The sequence below is a fragment of the Jaculus jaculus genome, chromosome 7, assembly GCF_020740685.1.
Source record: "Jaculus jaculus isolate mJacJac1 chromosome 7, mJacJac1.mat.Y.cur, whole genome shotgun sequence".
Classification (NCBI taxonomy): domain Eukaryota; kingdom Metazoa; phylum Chordata; class Mammalia; order Rodentia; family Dipodidae; genus Jaculus; species Jaculus jaculus.
This window is the reverse complement of record NC_059108.1, coordinates 143,529,663-143,545,955: the sequence shown is the minus strand read 5'-3', so window position 1 is coordinate 143,545,955 and position 16,293 is coordinate 143,529,663. Positions and strand designations below refer to the sequence as shown.

General features: G+C 47.1%; 2 protein-coding genes across 2 annotated transcripts; one reads left to right on the top strand and one right to left on the bottom strand.

Moving 5' to 3' along the window:
• Positions 1 to 374: 374 nt before the first annotated feature.
• Npc2 (NPC intracellular cholesterol transporter 2) lies at positions 375 to 13,242 on the bottom strand. The gene is made up of 5 exons (XM_004649411.2): positions 13,203 to 13,242; positions 12,961 to 13,067; positions 5,368 to 5,475; positions 4,348 to 4,520; positions 375 to 1,087 (listed from the first exon to the last, which is right to left on the bottom strand). The coding sequence occupies exons 2-5, from the start codon at positions 13,043 to 13,045 to the stop codon at positions 1,001 to 1,003; spliced, it is 453 nt and encodes a 150-aa protein (XP_004649468.1). The 5' UTR covers positions 13,046 to 13,067; positions 13,203 to 13,242; the 3' UTR covers positions 375 to 1,000.
• Positions 13,243 to 13,463: 221 nt separating this feature from the next.
• Isca2 (iron-sulfur cluster assembly 2) lies at positions 13,464 to 15,372 on the top strand. The gene is made up of 4 exons (XM_004649410.2): positions 13,464 to 13,572; positions 13,798 to 13,900; positions 14,275 to 14,390; positions 14,857 to 15,372. The coding sequence occupies exons 1-4, from the start codon at positions 13,502 to 13,504 to the stop codon at positions 15,029 to 15,031; spliced, it is 465 nt and encodes a 154-aa protein (XP_004649467.1). The 5' UTR covers positions 13,464 to 13,501; the 3' UTR covers positions 15,032 to 15,372.
• The last annotated feature ends 921 nt before the right edge of the window (positions 15,373 to 16,293 follow it).

The following is a 16,293-nucleotide window of genomic DNA, read 5'->3' as shown; positions in this document are numbered from 1 at the left end:
GGGGGGAATGAGGAAAAAAGCAGCCTGGGGCTGGAGAGATGGCTTAGCGGTTAAGCGCTTGCCTGTGAAGCCTAAGGACCCCGGTTCGAGGCTCGGTTCCCCAGGTCCCACGTTAGCCAGATGCACAAGGGGGCGCACGCGTCTGGAGTTCGTTTGCAGAGGCTGGAAGCCCTGGCGCCCATTCTCTCTCTCTCCCTCTATCTGTCTTTCTCCCTGTGTCTGTCACTCTCAAATAAATAAATAAAAAATGAACAACAACAAAAAAAAAAAGCAGCCTGTCAAGCTGTCTTCTCTGGAGCTGTAAAACTGGGCACCAGCCTTCATGGATTGAAGAGACTGTACTGACTGAAAGAAGCAAGTGACCACAGCCCAAATGCAGAAGGCAAGAATGACAAGCTTTTATTTATTCCAATGTTCATTTCCAAGTGCAAGAAGATACAAATTAATATTGTTAAAAAAAATCAAATATCTACTAAGCAACTGTCACCTTTAAGGAAAATCACTAACAGTAAGGGACATCCAGAGCTGACTTTCTGCTTACTTTCTTCACTGGACAGTCTGGACACAGTGGACAGCAGGTCACTACTGTTGAAGCGATGGGCTATCAAGAGTCAGAGGCGCACTGGACTCGGTGAGGCACTTAGATGAGGAAACGGTAGAAGTGATCTCCCCGGCTAGACAACAGTGGCTTGGAAGCCATCCTCCACACTGAGACCCAATAGCCTTAGGTCTTTATCTGCTCTCTCTTCCTCACCACAATGGACACAGTTAAGCTACTTCCGGGTCTCACTCTCCCTTCTCTCCTTCAGCTTTCTTACAAAGGCAACAGTTCTGAGCTCTCAAGAAATGGGACCTTACATACGCGTGGAGGTTGAGTGGCATAAAACAGCAGTTTTGAAATTTTTTTCCTTCTTGGGGCACTGATTCGATTTCAGGTCTGATTTTCCCTCCATCCATCCATTGCCTCTACCACCACACAGACATAGGGCACCAGACAGCTCTAGCCTTTGATCTGTAGCGGGATTCTCCAGCAGAAGATAATTTTCCGCTGGTCATCTAGAAGTTTCCACTCCACCAACAGCTTTATCTGGAGAAAAAGAATTGGGTAAAATGAAGCCAGGACTAGACTTTAATTCATAACTAGCTTAACAATGTGCTCCAGTTCCTGATGCTTTTCTTCATATATCATGCAGCCATCCTGAGGCCTGCTCAGAACATGGGTACCCCCGTGGCCTTAAGCTGAGAAAAGTTAATCAAGTTGTACCTGTGAGGTGATATTTGCAACTTCACTTACTTTATAAAATACAACCTCTCTTTCTCTCTCTCCTGTACAGCCTTGAATTCACCATGAAGTGTGACCTTGAACTTGAACTTGTGGCAATCTACTTGCTTCAGCCTCCTGAGCAAATACTACCACAGCTGGCTTTTTGTGTTTTTGGATACAGGATCTCACTTTAGTCGAGGCAGATCTGGAACTAACTCTCTATATAGTCCAGGCTGGTCTCAAACGCGCGGCGATCCTGCTTCAGTCTTCTCGGGCCCTCACGCAGGGCAAGCGCTCTGATCACAGAGCCATCTCTCCAGCTCTCTCTCTCTCTCCCTTTTTTTTTTTTTTTCCCTAGGTAGGGTCTCACTCTAGCCCAGGCTGACCTAGAATTCACTATGTAGTCTCAGGGTGGCCTTGAACTGATGGTGATCCTCCTACCTCTGCCTCCCAAGTGCTGGGATTAAAGGTGTGTGCCACCTCACCCGGCTGCCCCTCTAATTCCTAATCACAGACATTATGCAGGACCTTTCTTATAAGGGTACTAACCTATCATTAAGGACTGCTTCTCTTTAATATTTAAATATTTCTTCAAAAGGTAGTGAATGCCAATGACACCAGGATTCTCAAAACTTGCTTTGTTTTCCAAGCTTGAATACAGAATACATTACTGATTTGCTTAGCATTTAACACTGTTTAAGCTATTTTCAAATTAAATGCAACCATTAAAGAATGGTAACTACTCTGAATGTAATAAGAATGTCAGCTACTCTGAATTAGGCCTTAACTAGCCACCATATATAATCTCTGAAGCCTTCACAATTACCATGGAGACTCTACTAACCCACCTACAAATCTGTCACTGCCCTTTGGGATCTCCAACAACCCTCAAGCATAGACAACCTATCTTTGAGTCTCCTTAAAGCACCTCCTAATTATTTCCTTTTTCTAGAAAGTAGCCAAATTGTACCCGGCTTTGCTTCCTTTCCCCAGGACCCATGTAAGCCAGATGCAAAAGGTGGCACATGTGCCTGGAGTTCATTTTGCAGTGGCTGGAGGCCCTGGCACACCTATTCTCTCTATCTGTCTCTCTCTAATAAAAACCTTAAAAAAAAAAAAAAGAATATAACTTTTAGCTGGGTGTGGTAGTGCATACCTTTAATTCCAGCACTTGGGAGGCAGAGGTAGAAGGATTGCCATGAGTTCGACTACATAGTGAATTCCAGGTCAGCCTGGGCTAGAGCAAAATCCTACCTCAGGGTGGGAGATGGGGGACAGAATATAGCTTTTGCCAGGTATGATGGCACATGCATGTAGTACCAACACTCAGGAGACTGAGGTAGGAGGACTGGCTGATTTTAAGATTAGCCTGGGCTACAGAGAGCCCTGCTTTAAGGAAACAAAAACAAAGTAGATAAAGCAGGGATAGGTGAGAGATGAAGGTAGCGGCTGTGGGGTGAAGGGGAACATCACTCAGACGTTACCATGCTAAGGAGCTCACAAACTCTTGTTCTGTTGAGAATGATGGACACGTTAAATTTTATTTAGTTTGGTTTTGCAAGGTAGGGTTTCCCTCTAGCCCAGGCTGACGTGGGATCTCCTATGCAGGTGCAGTCTCAGGGCGGCCTCAAACTCACTGTGAGCCTCCTACCTCTGCCTCTTGAGTGCTGGGATTAAAGGCGCGTGCCACCAAGCCCGGCTTTTTTGTACCTTTTTCCCTTTTGATTTACTCTCTCCCTCTCTCTGTGTTGTACTGTATATGGTATGTATGGCCTTTTGGTGCCCCATACGCTAGCCTTTGGCAGGGGTTGCTCACCTGTGGCGACCACAGCGGAACATCAGGTGTTCCACTCAGTCTCTCTCCATTCCTTTATTTTACTCCTTAACTGCTAAGCCATCTTCTCCAGCCCTATTTTATATTTTTATAATTTTTTTTTTTTTTTCAAGGTAGGGTCTCACTCTGGGCCAGGCTGACCTGGAATTAACTCTGTAGTCTCAGGGTGGCCTTGAACTCCTGGTAATCCTCCTACCTCTGCCTCCCAAGTGCTGGGATTAAAGGCGTGCGCCACCACGCCCGGCTTATAATTTTTTTTATGAGAGGATGAGAGAGAGAATTGGCATGCCAGGGCCTCCAGTCACTGCAACTGATGTGCAGACACGTGTGCCATCTTGTGCGCATGTGCAACCTTGTACGTCTGGCTTATTCGGGATCTGGAGAGTCAAACGTGGGTCCTCAGGCTTAGCAGGCAAGCACCTTAACCTCCAAGCCATCACTCCAGCCTTTATTTGTTTTTTTGAGGTAGGGTCCCACTCTAACCCAGGCTGACCTGGAATTCACTATGTAGTCTCAGGTGGCCTTGAACTCAGTGATCCTCCTATCTCTGCCTCCTGAGTGCTGGGATTAAAAGAATGTACCACCATTTCTGACTTCCCTTTTTTTTTTTTTTTTTTTTTTTGAGGTAGGGTCTCACTCTGGTCCAGGCTGACCTGGAATTCACTCTGTAGTCTCAGGGTGGCCTTGAACTCATGGCGATCCTCCTACCTCTGCCTCCCAAGTGCTGGGATTAAAGGCGTGCGCCACCACGCCCGGCTCCTTTTTTGTTTTTTTTTAATGTTACCTTTTCTTTTGAAATTAGGATTTTCTGCTGCTGTGGCTGAGACAACTTGGACCTTTAACTCTTTGCTACTTGGTTAAAATCTTCTAAGACTATACAGGCTTTGGAATTATGAGCCCCAGCTCTCAACTTAGGCTCTTCGATTTCTTGGAGTGAACTCTATCCATATTGCATAAAATCAGCAATCACATCTCTTCACCCATAAGACAGAGATAACATCACCACTGCATAGGGTGGCCATGAGGATAAGTATGTAAAAAATGATCACGAGGCCACAGAGAAAGGACAAAGGCACACCTGGAGAAGTATGCGCCCCATCTTAGGGTTCAACACTCAAACTTTCCCTTCTTTCAGGCTTTTGTGGCCTCATCAGTGACAGAGACACTTCACCCCTGTCTTTGCTTCCTGCCTTCAGATTCCTAACCCAGCTCCAGAGCCCACACCGTCCTTAACGACGGTGACACTTACAGAAGGGTATATGCTCTTGACCGGCAGCTTGTTCAGGTAGCTGTAGATCCTGTCTTTCTGGATGGGGCAGCTGATGCCACTCTTACAACCATCAGACTCAGGGATGTGAAAGGGGATTTCAGCACCCATCAGGATGCCATATACCTCTGCTGTGCTGCTGTGAGATTCGGTATCTGAGCAGAAAGAGAATCAGATAGTGAAGGATACACTCTGTAGTTTCAAGTTCTAAACCCAAACACTGGCATGGCCATACTGGCAAATCAGAAAGCCTGCTCCTCTCATTTCCTAGGATCCACTTCTCTGTGGAGTCACGCTCAGTAGCTAGCCTGGTGCAAGCAATGGGCAAAAGCTGGCTTCTTTGTTCTCTATGACTTAGGCTTATCAGAGCTAACTGGACAAATAACCTTACCTATCTAACAGGGCCACTGATTTTTGGCAGTAACTTTTTTGTTAACTGATACTCCCATAAAAGCCTGCTGTGTTTTAAGGGCCAAGACAGACAAAAAGCCTCGTCTGTGGACCCAGAGAAATCACGCTGCTTCCTGACAGAAGAGTTTGACAGCCACGGGCAAGGGCATATGGGTTCCTCCAAAGGGCCCCTGCTGAGAGGTATCACACAGCTACCCTGGTGTCCAAAGAAAGAGCTTTTTGCAGCTCTTACTCTGCCAAACCTGCTTACATCCTGGCCTTTGTTTCGTCTTTTCTAGAAGTTGTAAGACTGCTATAGGAAAGGTGGAGAAATTGGGTTTTTATCCTCCCTAGTCTTAGCCAGTACCGTAAATTAAATCTCAGTTTTTCACAGTCCAGCCTCCCAGATTTTCTTGCAGAACAAAGCAGACACTGGACAGCACAGAGGTTAGTCTGTCCTGCCAGTAACACAGTGAATTTTAGCTCTGTACAAGCCAGAAAGGCGGTGGCGGAGTTCCTGACACATTCCCATGCCCATTCCATTTCCTGACAGCTGTTTGTGCCCTGTCGTGCTTCGGAGGGAACCGGAAGGTAAATGCCACGGTTACTCACTGCTGGTGAAGGTGACATTGACACTGTAGGACTGTCCTTTGTGCAGTTCACAGGGCTGTGAGGGGCAGGGGCTCACGTTCACCTCCTTCACAACTCCAACTGCAGAACCTGCAAAAAAAAAAAAAAAAAAGGAAAAATGAGCTGGGAGGGCAGGAAAACCACACAGCGAGGGTACTGTACAACGAGAAACGCTTCTCCTCGGGGCATACTCATTTCTCCTCTGACTACTCTCCTCCGGTGGCATCTTTTTAAGGCACGTGCCTACATAAAGGCAAACACACAGAGTGGTGTATACGTGTGTAGTTTATTTGCAGTGGTAAGAGGCCCAGGTGTAGAGATGGCTGAGCAGTTAAGACATTTGTCTGCAAAGCCTAAGGACCCAGGTTTTGCTAGGATTAAAGGAGTGTGCCACCATCCCTGGCTTTGTAAGCCTCTTTTTAAAAAATATGTTATTTGTTTATCTAAGGGGGTAGGGAGGGGAAGAATGGGCATACTAGGGTCTCTAGTCACTGCAAATGAGCTCCAGATGTGTGTGCTACTTCGTACATCTGGCTTTACATGGGTACTGGGGAATCGAACCTGGACTCTTTGGCTTTGCAGGCAAGCACCTTAACTGCTAAGCCATTTCTTCAGCCCCTCTTTTCTTTTTGAGACTGGGTCTCATATAGCCCAGGCTAACGTCAAACTTGCATGTAGTTGAAGATGACCGTGAGCTCTTGATCCACCTGCTCCATCTCCCAAAACTAAGTTTTAAGTACAAGGTCAGAAACCACAAGGAATTTCTTTTTTTGGTTTTTTGAGGTAGGGTTTCACTCTAGCTCAGGCTGACCTAGAATTCACTATGGAGTCTCAGGGTGGCCTTGAACTCATGGCAGTCCTACCACCACTATCTCTTGAGTGCTGGGTTTAAAGGTGTGCGTCATCACACCCGACTTGACAAGGAATTTCTGACTGAATGATAGGAGACTTTGGCCCAGGCTCAACCAAAGCAACTGAACCCAACCAAAAAGCTCCTCAGGTTTTTTTTTTTTTTAAATTTTTGCATATTCTTATTTATTTATTTGAGAGTGACAGAGAGAGGGAGAGAGAGAAAAAAAAATGAGTGCACCAGGGCCTCTAGCCACTGCAAATGAACTCCAGAGGCATGCGCCACTTTGTGCATCAGGCTTTACGAGGGTACTAGAGAACTGGACCCAAGTTGTTAGGCTTTGTCTTAACCTCTAAGCCTTCTCCCCAGCCCCTTGTGCCACTTTTTGCATTTGGTTCACCTGGATGACTTGCAAACTGAACCCAGGCCAAAGGCCTTGTAAGTAAGTGCCTTTAACTGGTGAGCCATCTTCCCAACCTCTATGACAACTTTCTTTTAGCTTTATCTTCTTTCTCTCTACTTTTAAGGCAGGGTCTCACTCGAGTCTAGGATAACCTGGAACTCACTCTGTAGTCCTAGGCCAGCCTCGAATTTACCAGTATCCTTCTACCCCTGCCACCCAAGTGCTAGGATTAAAAATGTGCACCACCACACATGGCTATCTTACTCTTTTATCTTATTAACCGCATATCCTGAGATTTTCTGTGATGAGTATCTTCTGTTCAGATTGCATCCCCTTTCCTAGCAAACCTTTGCCCAGTATTTTACTTTCTTTGGATCTCTTTATTCTTTTCCCCCAGCTTGGTTTCCTACAGAAATAAGCAGCTCTGTTAAAGGTATGGGTTAATAAAAATGTGTTAGAGGGCTGGAGAGATGGCTTAGCAGTTAAGGCACTTGCCTGCGAAGCCTAAGGACCCAGGTTTGATTCCCCAGTATCCACGTAAGCCAGATGCACAAGGTGGCACATGCATCTGGAGTTTGTTTGCAGTGGCTGGAGGCCCTAGTGCACCCATTCTCTATCTGCCGCTCTCTCTCTGATAAATAAAAACATTTTTTAAAAATCAAAAAGTGTTAGAACAGCCAATCTTGGCCTTTTAAATTAGTGGCACCTGAAACCTACTTGCTCATGAATAAAGTAAGTAGTCTATGGAATGTAAGAGGAACCATCATCTTAACCCTTAACAGAGCAATGGCTCTAAACAGAAGAAATGCTTCTATCTAAAGTAGGAATGAAGCCAGGCAAGGTGGTGCACACCTTTAATCCCAGCACTTGGGAGGCAGAGGTAGGAGGATCACCATGAGTTCAAGGCCGCCCTGAGACTACAGAGTGAATGCCAGGTCAGCCTGGGCTAGAGTGAGACCCTACCTTGAAAAAAAAAAAAAAAGATAATAAATAATAATAATAATAATAAAAGTAGGAATGAGGAGATGGCTCACTGGGTAAAAGTGCTTTCTACACAAGCATGACAACCTGTGTCCCCAGAGCCCACATCAAGCCAGACACAGTCGTGAACACATCTGCAATGCATAAGCCCTCTAACAGCGAGATGACAGACAGAACCCCCTACAGCCTGTGAGCCAGCTAGCCTGGCATTTATAGCAGTGAAGGAGAGACCTGACTCAAGCAAGGTGGAAAGCAAGGATGAATGCTCAAGATCACACTCTGCCCACACATGTACCATGGCATGTACCCAAGCCATGCAGGGTGGCACACACCTTTAATCCCAGCACTTGGGAGGCAGAGGTAGGATTGCCAGGAGTTCAAGGCCACACTAAAACTAACAAGTGAATTCCAGGTCAAACTGGGCTAGAGCGAGACCCTACCTTGAAAAACAAAACAAACAAGAAAAAAAAAATACCATGGCATACACTCAACAGCACACATACAAAGATAAAGAAGAGGGGAAAAAAAAAAAAACTAAAGTAGGAAGATCTCCACAGTACTTCTGGCTTGCTAACCATGTTTTTTAAGGGAAGTAACTTAAGAGGCCCACTTATGAGTCAGAAAGTATTTTGGCTCCAAATTAACAGGCAGTACTTCAAGTGTGACAAAGCCATTAGGACCTTACTTTTTCCCAGAATCAAATGGATGAAGAGGAAGACAGGGGTCAAGGTCTTTATAGTTCCAATAAAAACTTAGGGATCCAGTGGGTGCTAGATACATCCTAGCACTTGAAAGGTGGAGGCAGAAGGACTACAGTTCAAGGCCAACCTGGCTACAGAGAGATCTTGTCTTAAAACGGACAGATAAAAATCAAACTTAGAGGGCTGGAGAGATGGCTTAGCAGTTAAGGCATTTGCCTGCAAAGCCAAAGGATCCTGGTTCAATTCTCCAGGACCCACGTAAGCCAGATGCACAAGGGGGCGCATGCATCTGGAGTTCATCCCAAGCTAAGCGGAATTCTAGACAGGTCTGATCCACAATCAAAGATGAAAGATATGCCAGTTGCATTAACTAGTACTGCAACTGTCCTAGCAGGAGAGAAAACAATGGACTGACCTCAACGAGTTAAAATGTCCCCAGGAATCTTATACAGGTGAAGGGAAACATTGATGTTGGAGCCTTTGTACATGCATACATAGTGTTTTAAGTATCTTTTTTTGTTGTTACTGTTTTGAGGGTCTCACTCTAGCCTAGGCTGACCTGGAATTCACTATGTAGTCTCAGGGTAGCCCTGAACTCGCGGAGATCCTCCTACCTCTGCCTCCCGAGTGCTGGTGGGTTAAATGTGTGCCACCAGGTTAAGTATCAATCTTGAACCATCACATTTCCTAAGCCAGGCCCCTGAGACTGGACAGCTGAATAAGAAAGCAGCCTGTTCACAGTGCTGGAAACAAGGTAGTTAAATGTTCAAGTGCAGCCAGCACAGCTGAAGGGCAGCCTCAGGCTTACTGCCTACGCTGGACATCTCAACTGCTCCATAAACCAGCAGCTTCAAGGCAAAGAACATAACATCTAGGGGTAGTAACTGTACCTACCTTAAGGGTAGGAGAGAGAACACACCCACACATCTTAGGTAACGATCTGGAACAAATTGAGTGTACCCTGCCGGGCTGAGGTCACCAGTAAGCTCAGCACCGTGACCTGAGGAGTCCAACTGGACGCACTGGGCTTTCATGGTGTCTAAACTACCTCTATCATTACACTGGCTAACTGCTCCAGCCAAGTCTCCAACACTCTGCTTCTCCATCTTAGCTGCACGCTCACACCACGGTGGTTTGAGGCAGCTGGCTCCCACTAATTCCTTGTTTTGAATGTTCGGTCCCCAGCTGAGGGCAGTTTGAGAAGCGGAACCTTGTTGGAGGCGGTGTACTGCTGGGGGCAGGCTTTGGGGTGTTACAGCCAGCTCCCCCTTGCCCAAGTCAGCTTCCCCTGATGTTGCTATCTTCCACCTTCTGTGGCAGAGGGGATGTCTAGACTCTGCTCATGCCATGCTTTTCCCTGGCACCAAGAAGCTCTTTCCCTCGAGACTGCGAGCCAAAATACACCCTTTCCTCCCACCAGCTGCCTTTAATCAGGTGCTCTGTCCCAGCTACAAAGGTAATTCCAACAGTGTCGGCACCCAAAACATTTGGAGAAACACCCTTTCACTCCATCCCTACTTCTGTGAACAGGGAAAAAAAAAATGTTGAAAAAGAAATCACTGCTCAAGTAAAGGCTTTCAATATTCAGCTTTTTGGGGGAGTTTTGGGGTGTGTGTGTTGGTCTCTGCTCCCCTATGGGACTGGGGGTTCTAGGTGGGTGTGACTCACCCAGTTGTTTACATAGCTTCTGGAAATGATTTCAGGTGACTCAAGCCCCTTCAGACCCTCATGCTTGAGGAGGAAGTATATTTAGCCACTGAGTCATCACTTCACCTCTCAATGTTGTTTCTACTCTGTTTCTTCAAAGCCTGGGTCACATGGCCTAGTAGGACCACAGTACACAGCACTTATAGCCCTTTTGTTCAGTCTCTTTCTTTCTTTCTTCTTCTTCTTTTTTTTTTTTTTTTGCTGACAAGAGGTTTTCCGACTTCCACTGTCAATAGAAGAAACTCCTCAGCTCTAACTGCAAATATTGCTCAACTAGCTTGCTGGGTTCCATTTCTCACTTCAGGAAATCCTACCCCAGGGGAAGGTGGCTGTGGAGTGGAATGCAAAGTCTTTTGATTTCAGTGCTAAAGTTTTTTACCTTGTACCTCCTCATTCAAAAGTAACTTGAAAGCCTAAGACTGGAAGCCTTTTCCTCTTTAAGTTCTTCCCATAGGCCCTACAACCGCTGTCTGCTGTCGTTCCCTTTGCTTCTGAGTCAGGGTCTTAGGTAGAGCAAGCTGGCCTGGTCACCAGTTCCTGACCCTCCAGTCTCCAGCTCCCAAGTACTGGGTTTGCAGTACCTGCTTTATTTCTTGCAATATTACCACTGAAATCCAAAGTGGTTCACATTTTCTTACTGTTTGCCAGCTGTGAGATCTTAGTTAGGACACTCTGCGTGCTTTTGTTTCCTCTTTCCTAAAACAGATGGTGAAGACTGAACAAGGTAAAAAAATACTTTTTTTGCGGTAGGGTTTCGCTCTAACCCAGGCTGGCCTTGAACTCATGGCAATCTTCCTACCTCTGCCTCCTAAGTGCTGGGATTAAAGGCATGCACTACCACACGCCTAGACCTAAAATAAAAGATATTTAATACAGTACCTTCACTCAAATGTTGCCCACTAGCTGGGCGTGGTGGCGCACACCTTTAATCCCAGCACTCGGGAGGCAGAGGTAGGAGGATCGCTGTGAGTTTGAGGTCACCCTGAGACGACATAGTGAATTCCAGGTCAGCCTGGGCTACAGCGAGACCCTATCTTGAAAAACCAAAAAAAAAAAAAAAAAAGTTGCGCACTAACCTTATGGAGGGAGAGGCAGGAGTATGAAGCAATCATAACTGATTTCAAGTGCCAGTCTCCTAGCTGAGTGGAATAGCATCTACAAAGTATTAATAAGCCATAGTCCTTATTCCTTAAATCAGTCCAGTTCCACGGCCACCTTTGCTTCTGCCTCAACATGAGTTTTGAGAACATAGTGGAAATAGGCATATTCCTTCACTCACTTTTAGCAAATACTTACTGAGCAGTTACTATTACCTGGCTACAAGACATAAAGAAGGTAACCTACCCTTTTCCCCCATTCTGCTATTTGACTTAGGAAGGTTACCTATACCTCTTTAATTCAATGACTAGCTATATGATCACCATTATTTCCATCCTGTTCTGACATTTTACAAATTCTATTTTATGCCTCTTTCACTGATCACTGCACCTTTCCACCTCCACCTTCCAACAAGATTGCTCCAATTAATTAGAAAGACTTGAATGAACTCACAATTTCTGCCCTCTGTTGTATTTGCCAAAAAAGATTCCACACATAGCATTGAGACAGGTGGCGTGCTTCCTTTAATCCCAGCACTTAGGAAATCAAGGTAAGAGGATCACTGAGAGTTCGAGGCCAGCCTGAGACTACATAGAGAAGGAAGTAGATGTCATAAGATATGGTTAGAATCATTCGGTGAGTTTCACAGAAGGAAAAACTGATAAAGAATCATGTTGTTCTGTCAGGCATGATGTCACATGCCTTTAATCCCAGCAGTTGGGAGGCAGAGGTAGGAGGATCGCAGTGAGTTCGAGGCCACCCTGAGACTACATACTGAATTCCACATCATCCTGGGCTGGAGCGAAACCCTACCTCGAAAAACAAACAAACAAAAAAATATCATGATGTTCATTTTCATCTTTATGTTGCAACAGAATAAATTATGAGAAAAGGAACTGACTTTTGTCTTGTTAGCCAAGGTGGGGAGAAGGGGGAAGGCTCAGTTGGTAAAGTGCATATAGGAGGATTAGTTTTAGATTCCCAGCACCCAATAAAATGCCAGGAGTGGCGGCTCCCATCTGTAATCCCTGCACTGGGGAGGCTGAAGCAGGAGGGCTGCTGAGAGTTCGAAGGCCAGCTTGGACAACTAGGGAATTTCAGACTAACCAGGGCTGTAGAGTAAGACTCTCTCCCAAATACCCACTTCCCCACAAAACAAATAACAGAGAGAAATCAGGCGTGACGGCGCATGCCTTTAATCCCAGCACTCAGGGGGCAGAGGTAGGAGGATCACTGTGAGTTCGAGGCCACCCTGAGTCTACAGAGTGAACTCCAGGTCAGCCTGAGCTAGAGAGAGGACCCCTACCTGGGAAAAAAAGAAAAACAGAAAGGTTAACCAAGACACAAGTTATACATTTTGAAAAAAGTTCTACGCCCTTGCTTATAGCCCTTCTGCTGTCTACCCTATTCCTTTATTTTCCTTATTACATATTATATATGTAAAGCCTCCTTTGCGCGATATACACATATACATATATATGAATGACAGGGTCTTGCTATATAGCCCAGGCAAGCCTCGAACTCGCGAATCTCCTACGCCCCCCCCCCCACCTTGCAAGAGCTGTGATCACATGCCTGATGCCTTGCCTTACAAACTTCTGTGAACTTCCAAACAAAAAAAACAAAAGAGGGCCCACCTCAGGAGCATCCATAACCCCAAAACACGCGCTGCAAGGAAATCCGAAAGTTGTGGTAGATCAGGAATTCTCAAGATCAGTACCTTCTCACCCACCCCGGCCCCCTCCACCCGGGGTCCGAGCGGCCCACCCCAGACTCTGTGGTTTGGAGGGTATTCGCTGCGGCCGTGGGAACCTCGGCTGGGGCCCGGGGCTCACCGCAGTCCTTGAACTGCACGGGCTCGGCCCGGGCCGCGGCGGCGACGAAGGCCAGCAGTAGGAACGTGGAAGCCAGGACACGCATGGTGGACTAGGACTCCCAAGATCTGGGAAGAAAGAATCGCGGCGGCAGTCACAAGATAAACCTGCCCGGGCGGGGCGAGGGAGGAGCCAAGTCAGGCGACCCGGTCATCAGCCACCGCCCGCGCCGCGCCCCGCCCCGCCCCGCCCCCGGCTCCAACCATCCGTGCAGAAGCCGGTCGGCTTATCTCCGCCCGCCCGGTCCGCTCCGGGGGCCGGGCCTGAGGGGATTCTGGCTTGATTGCGCCCCACTCCTGAGGATTCGCCCCCGCCCCACCGCTCAAGCAAGCGGAAGCATTTCTAGCCAATCAAAACACCTCTTCTCTTAAACCATCCAATAGACACGCTCGGAGGCGTGGTCTCGGCGAGGCCCCGCCCACTCCACCCCCCCCCCCGCCCGCCCGAGTGGGTTCAGGCGGGGACTCAGTGTGACGCGCGGGGGCGGAGTTGGCGGAAGAAGATGGCGGCCTCCCGGGGCATGTCCCTAACGGCCCGGGCGCTGAGCGCGGTCATCCCCTGGCCCAGGGGCAGGTAGCGAGGCTGGAAGGGGACTCAGGGAGGGTGCTCGGGCCTGCACCTGCAGGACAAATGAGAAACTGAGGCTTTGCGAGGGAGGGAGGGAGGGAGGGAGGAGAGCGCTTGGCGTGAGGCAGTTCGGGGGAGGGTGGTCAGGGGCGGGCGTGAGGGTGGCCCAGGTGAGGGTGACCGGCTGCTGTCCTTCCTTCCCCGGCCTCATCTTCCTCCCTGGCGCGGCAGGCTCCTCGCGGCCTCTCCCGGACTTCGCACGCGTCGGGAAGAGTCGTCCCGCAGTCCCGAGGCTGGCGAGGGACAGATCCACCTCACGGAGAGCTGCATCCAGGTAAGGTGACCGCACCGGGCAGCGGGGTCCAGGCGAGCCCCGGGAGACCTGGGACTTCCCCGTCACCCTCCTTGTTTTTTGTTTTTAACTGAGTAAGTCAGTTTACTAAGATAATTGCCGGGCTGGAGGGATGACTTAGCGGTTATAAGACGCTTGCCTGCAAAGTCTAAGGACCCAGGTTCGATTCCCCAGGACCCACATAAACCAGCTGCACAAGGTGGCGCATGCGTCTGGAGTGTGCACTGGCTGAAGGTTCTGGCGTGCCCAGTCTCACTCTATCTGCCTCTTTCACTCTCTCTTTCACACCCAAATGAATAAAATAAATTAAAATCCACCCATGCTTGGAGTTTTTCATCCCCTTTCGTGCATTTCAGAGGCTTCTGGAAATTACGGAAGGGTCAGAGTTCCTCAGACTGCAAGTGGAGGGAGGTGGCTGCTCCGGATTTCAATACAAATTTTCACTGGACACAGTCATTAACGCCGATGACAGGCAAGGAGGACGGGATGGGCCCCCAAGGGGATGTATGGGGGGGTGGGGAAACAAAGGGATTCTGATTTAAGATGTACTTTTATTTCAGATGTAAAAGTGTTTGTTAAATGTGGTTAGCATTGCCCTTCTCATACTGTGAGGACACAGCAAAAGTTTGTCCTTTCGTTTCAAAATAACTAATTATACAGGAGGGAAATTGGCCTCCTTAGTGACCCTAGGGTAGTCAGTTGAAAGACAGGCTGGACCAGACTGAAGCCCAAGTTTCTAAATATTTCCCCATATTCATTCCATTGAATTTTTTTTTTTTTTTTACTTCAATCAAAGCACTTTCTAGAGGTCATAAGGGATACTCCACTCCATCTGTCCTTCAGAAAACAGTATGTGCACCTCTGACCTCAGAAGATGTTGTGTTTTTGGTGTTTGTAACATTCATTATTAATGCCTTCCTCCTGTTTGTTTTTTACAGGGTATTTGAGCAGGGTGGGGCGAGAGTGGTGGTTGACTGTGATAGCTTAGCCTTCGTCAAAGGGGCGCAGGTGGACTTCAGCCAAGAACTGATCCGGAGCTCATTTCAAGTGTTGAACAATCCACAAGCACAGCAGGGCTGCTCCTGTGGGTCATCCTTCTCTATCAAACTGTGACACGGTGACAGAAGGCCCCAAGATTGCCACCAGTTGGGATTTGTAGAATTCCAGTAGTTTCCTCGTATCATGCCTCCCTCACAATTTTATTTTCTTGAATTCAGGAGTGTGGTGTTTGGACACAGTTGTGTTCAGAATGTGAAGCCTTTTACTCTTGGCTAAAGTCCTCTCCCCTCCCCCAGGACAATGCTGAGGCCAAGTTTCAGATGCTGTTACCTCATATTTAATCACTGGTTGGAACCCAGTGTAATCTCCACAGAATTTAGAGTGACTGCTCTGGCTTGCAGAGTTGCTTGTATATATATGTATAGCAATGTATATAAAGCCTCGTTTTAAAGAAAGAGTCCTTATTGTGCTTTCAGTCGAGCCACAAATTGGGTAACTTGAGCACAAAACGAATTAGTATTAGAAAGGCAAATATCTTTTTTACCACCTTCCCACCTTCTTATTTTTATTTTTATTAGAAAATGGATGTGCAGGACCTCGAGTCACTGCAGGTGAACTCCAGACGAATGTGCCACCTTGTGCATCTGACTTACGTGGGTCCTGGGGAATCGAACCTGTGTCTTTTGGGTTTTTCGAGGTAGGGTCTCACTCCAGCTCAGGCTGACCTGGAATTCACTATGTAGTCTCAGGCTGGCTGTGAACTCAAGGCGATCCAACCTCTGCCTCCCAAATTCTGGGATTAAAGGCACACCTTTTTTTCCTTTTTTTTTTTTTAATTTGAGACAGGGTTTTTATGTAGCCCAGGCTGCCCTTGAACTGTCAGTCCTGGCCGAGCCTCTGAAGTACCATGTACTATAAATAAGTGCCAAGAGGCCTGACTCTTTTCTCTTTTTCCTTTTTTTTCAGTACTGTGTATGGAACCCAAAGCTTCAAACATGCTAGGCAAGTACTCTACCACTGAATGATATCCCTGGGCTCTGTTTATTTAAAAGATTAAATGAGGGCCCGACATGGTGCCGCACATCTTTAATCCCAGCACTCGGGAGGCAGAGGTAGGAGGATCAATGAGTTCAAGGCCACCCTGAGACTACATAGTGAATTCCAGATCAGCCTCGGCTAGAGTGAGACCCTACCTTGAAAAAAAAAAAAAAATCTGACTCCCAGAAAGCTTGGACCAAACCCTTATTGTTACCCAAATTACCTGAAAAATTGCCTTTCTTCTTCATAAGCACTATAAGATTCTGTGACCACTTAGGACTAAATCCATTTAGAGGATGTTGCTTAACCTGCCTTATGTTATTACATGTCTGGTTTCA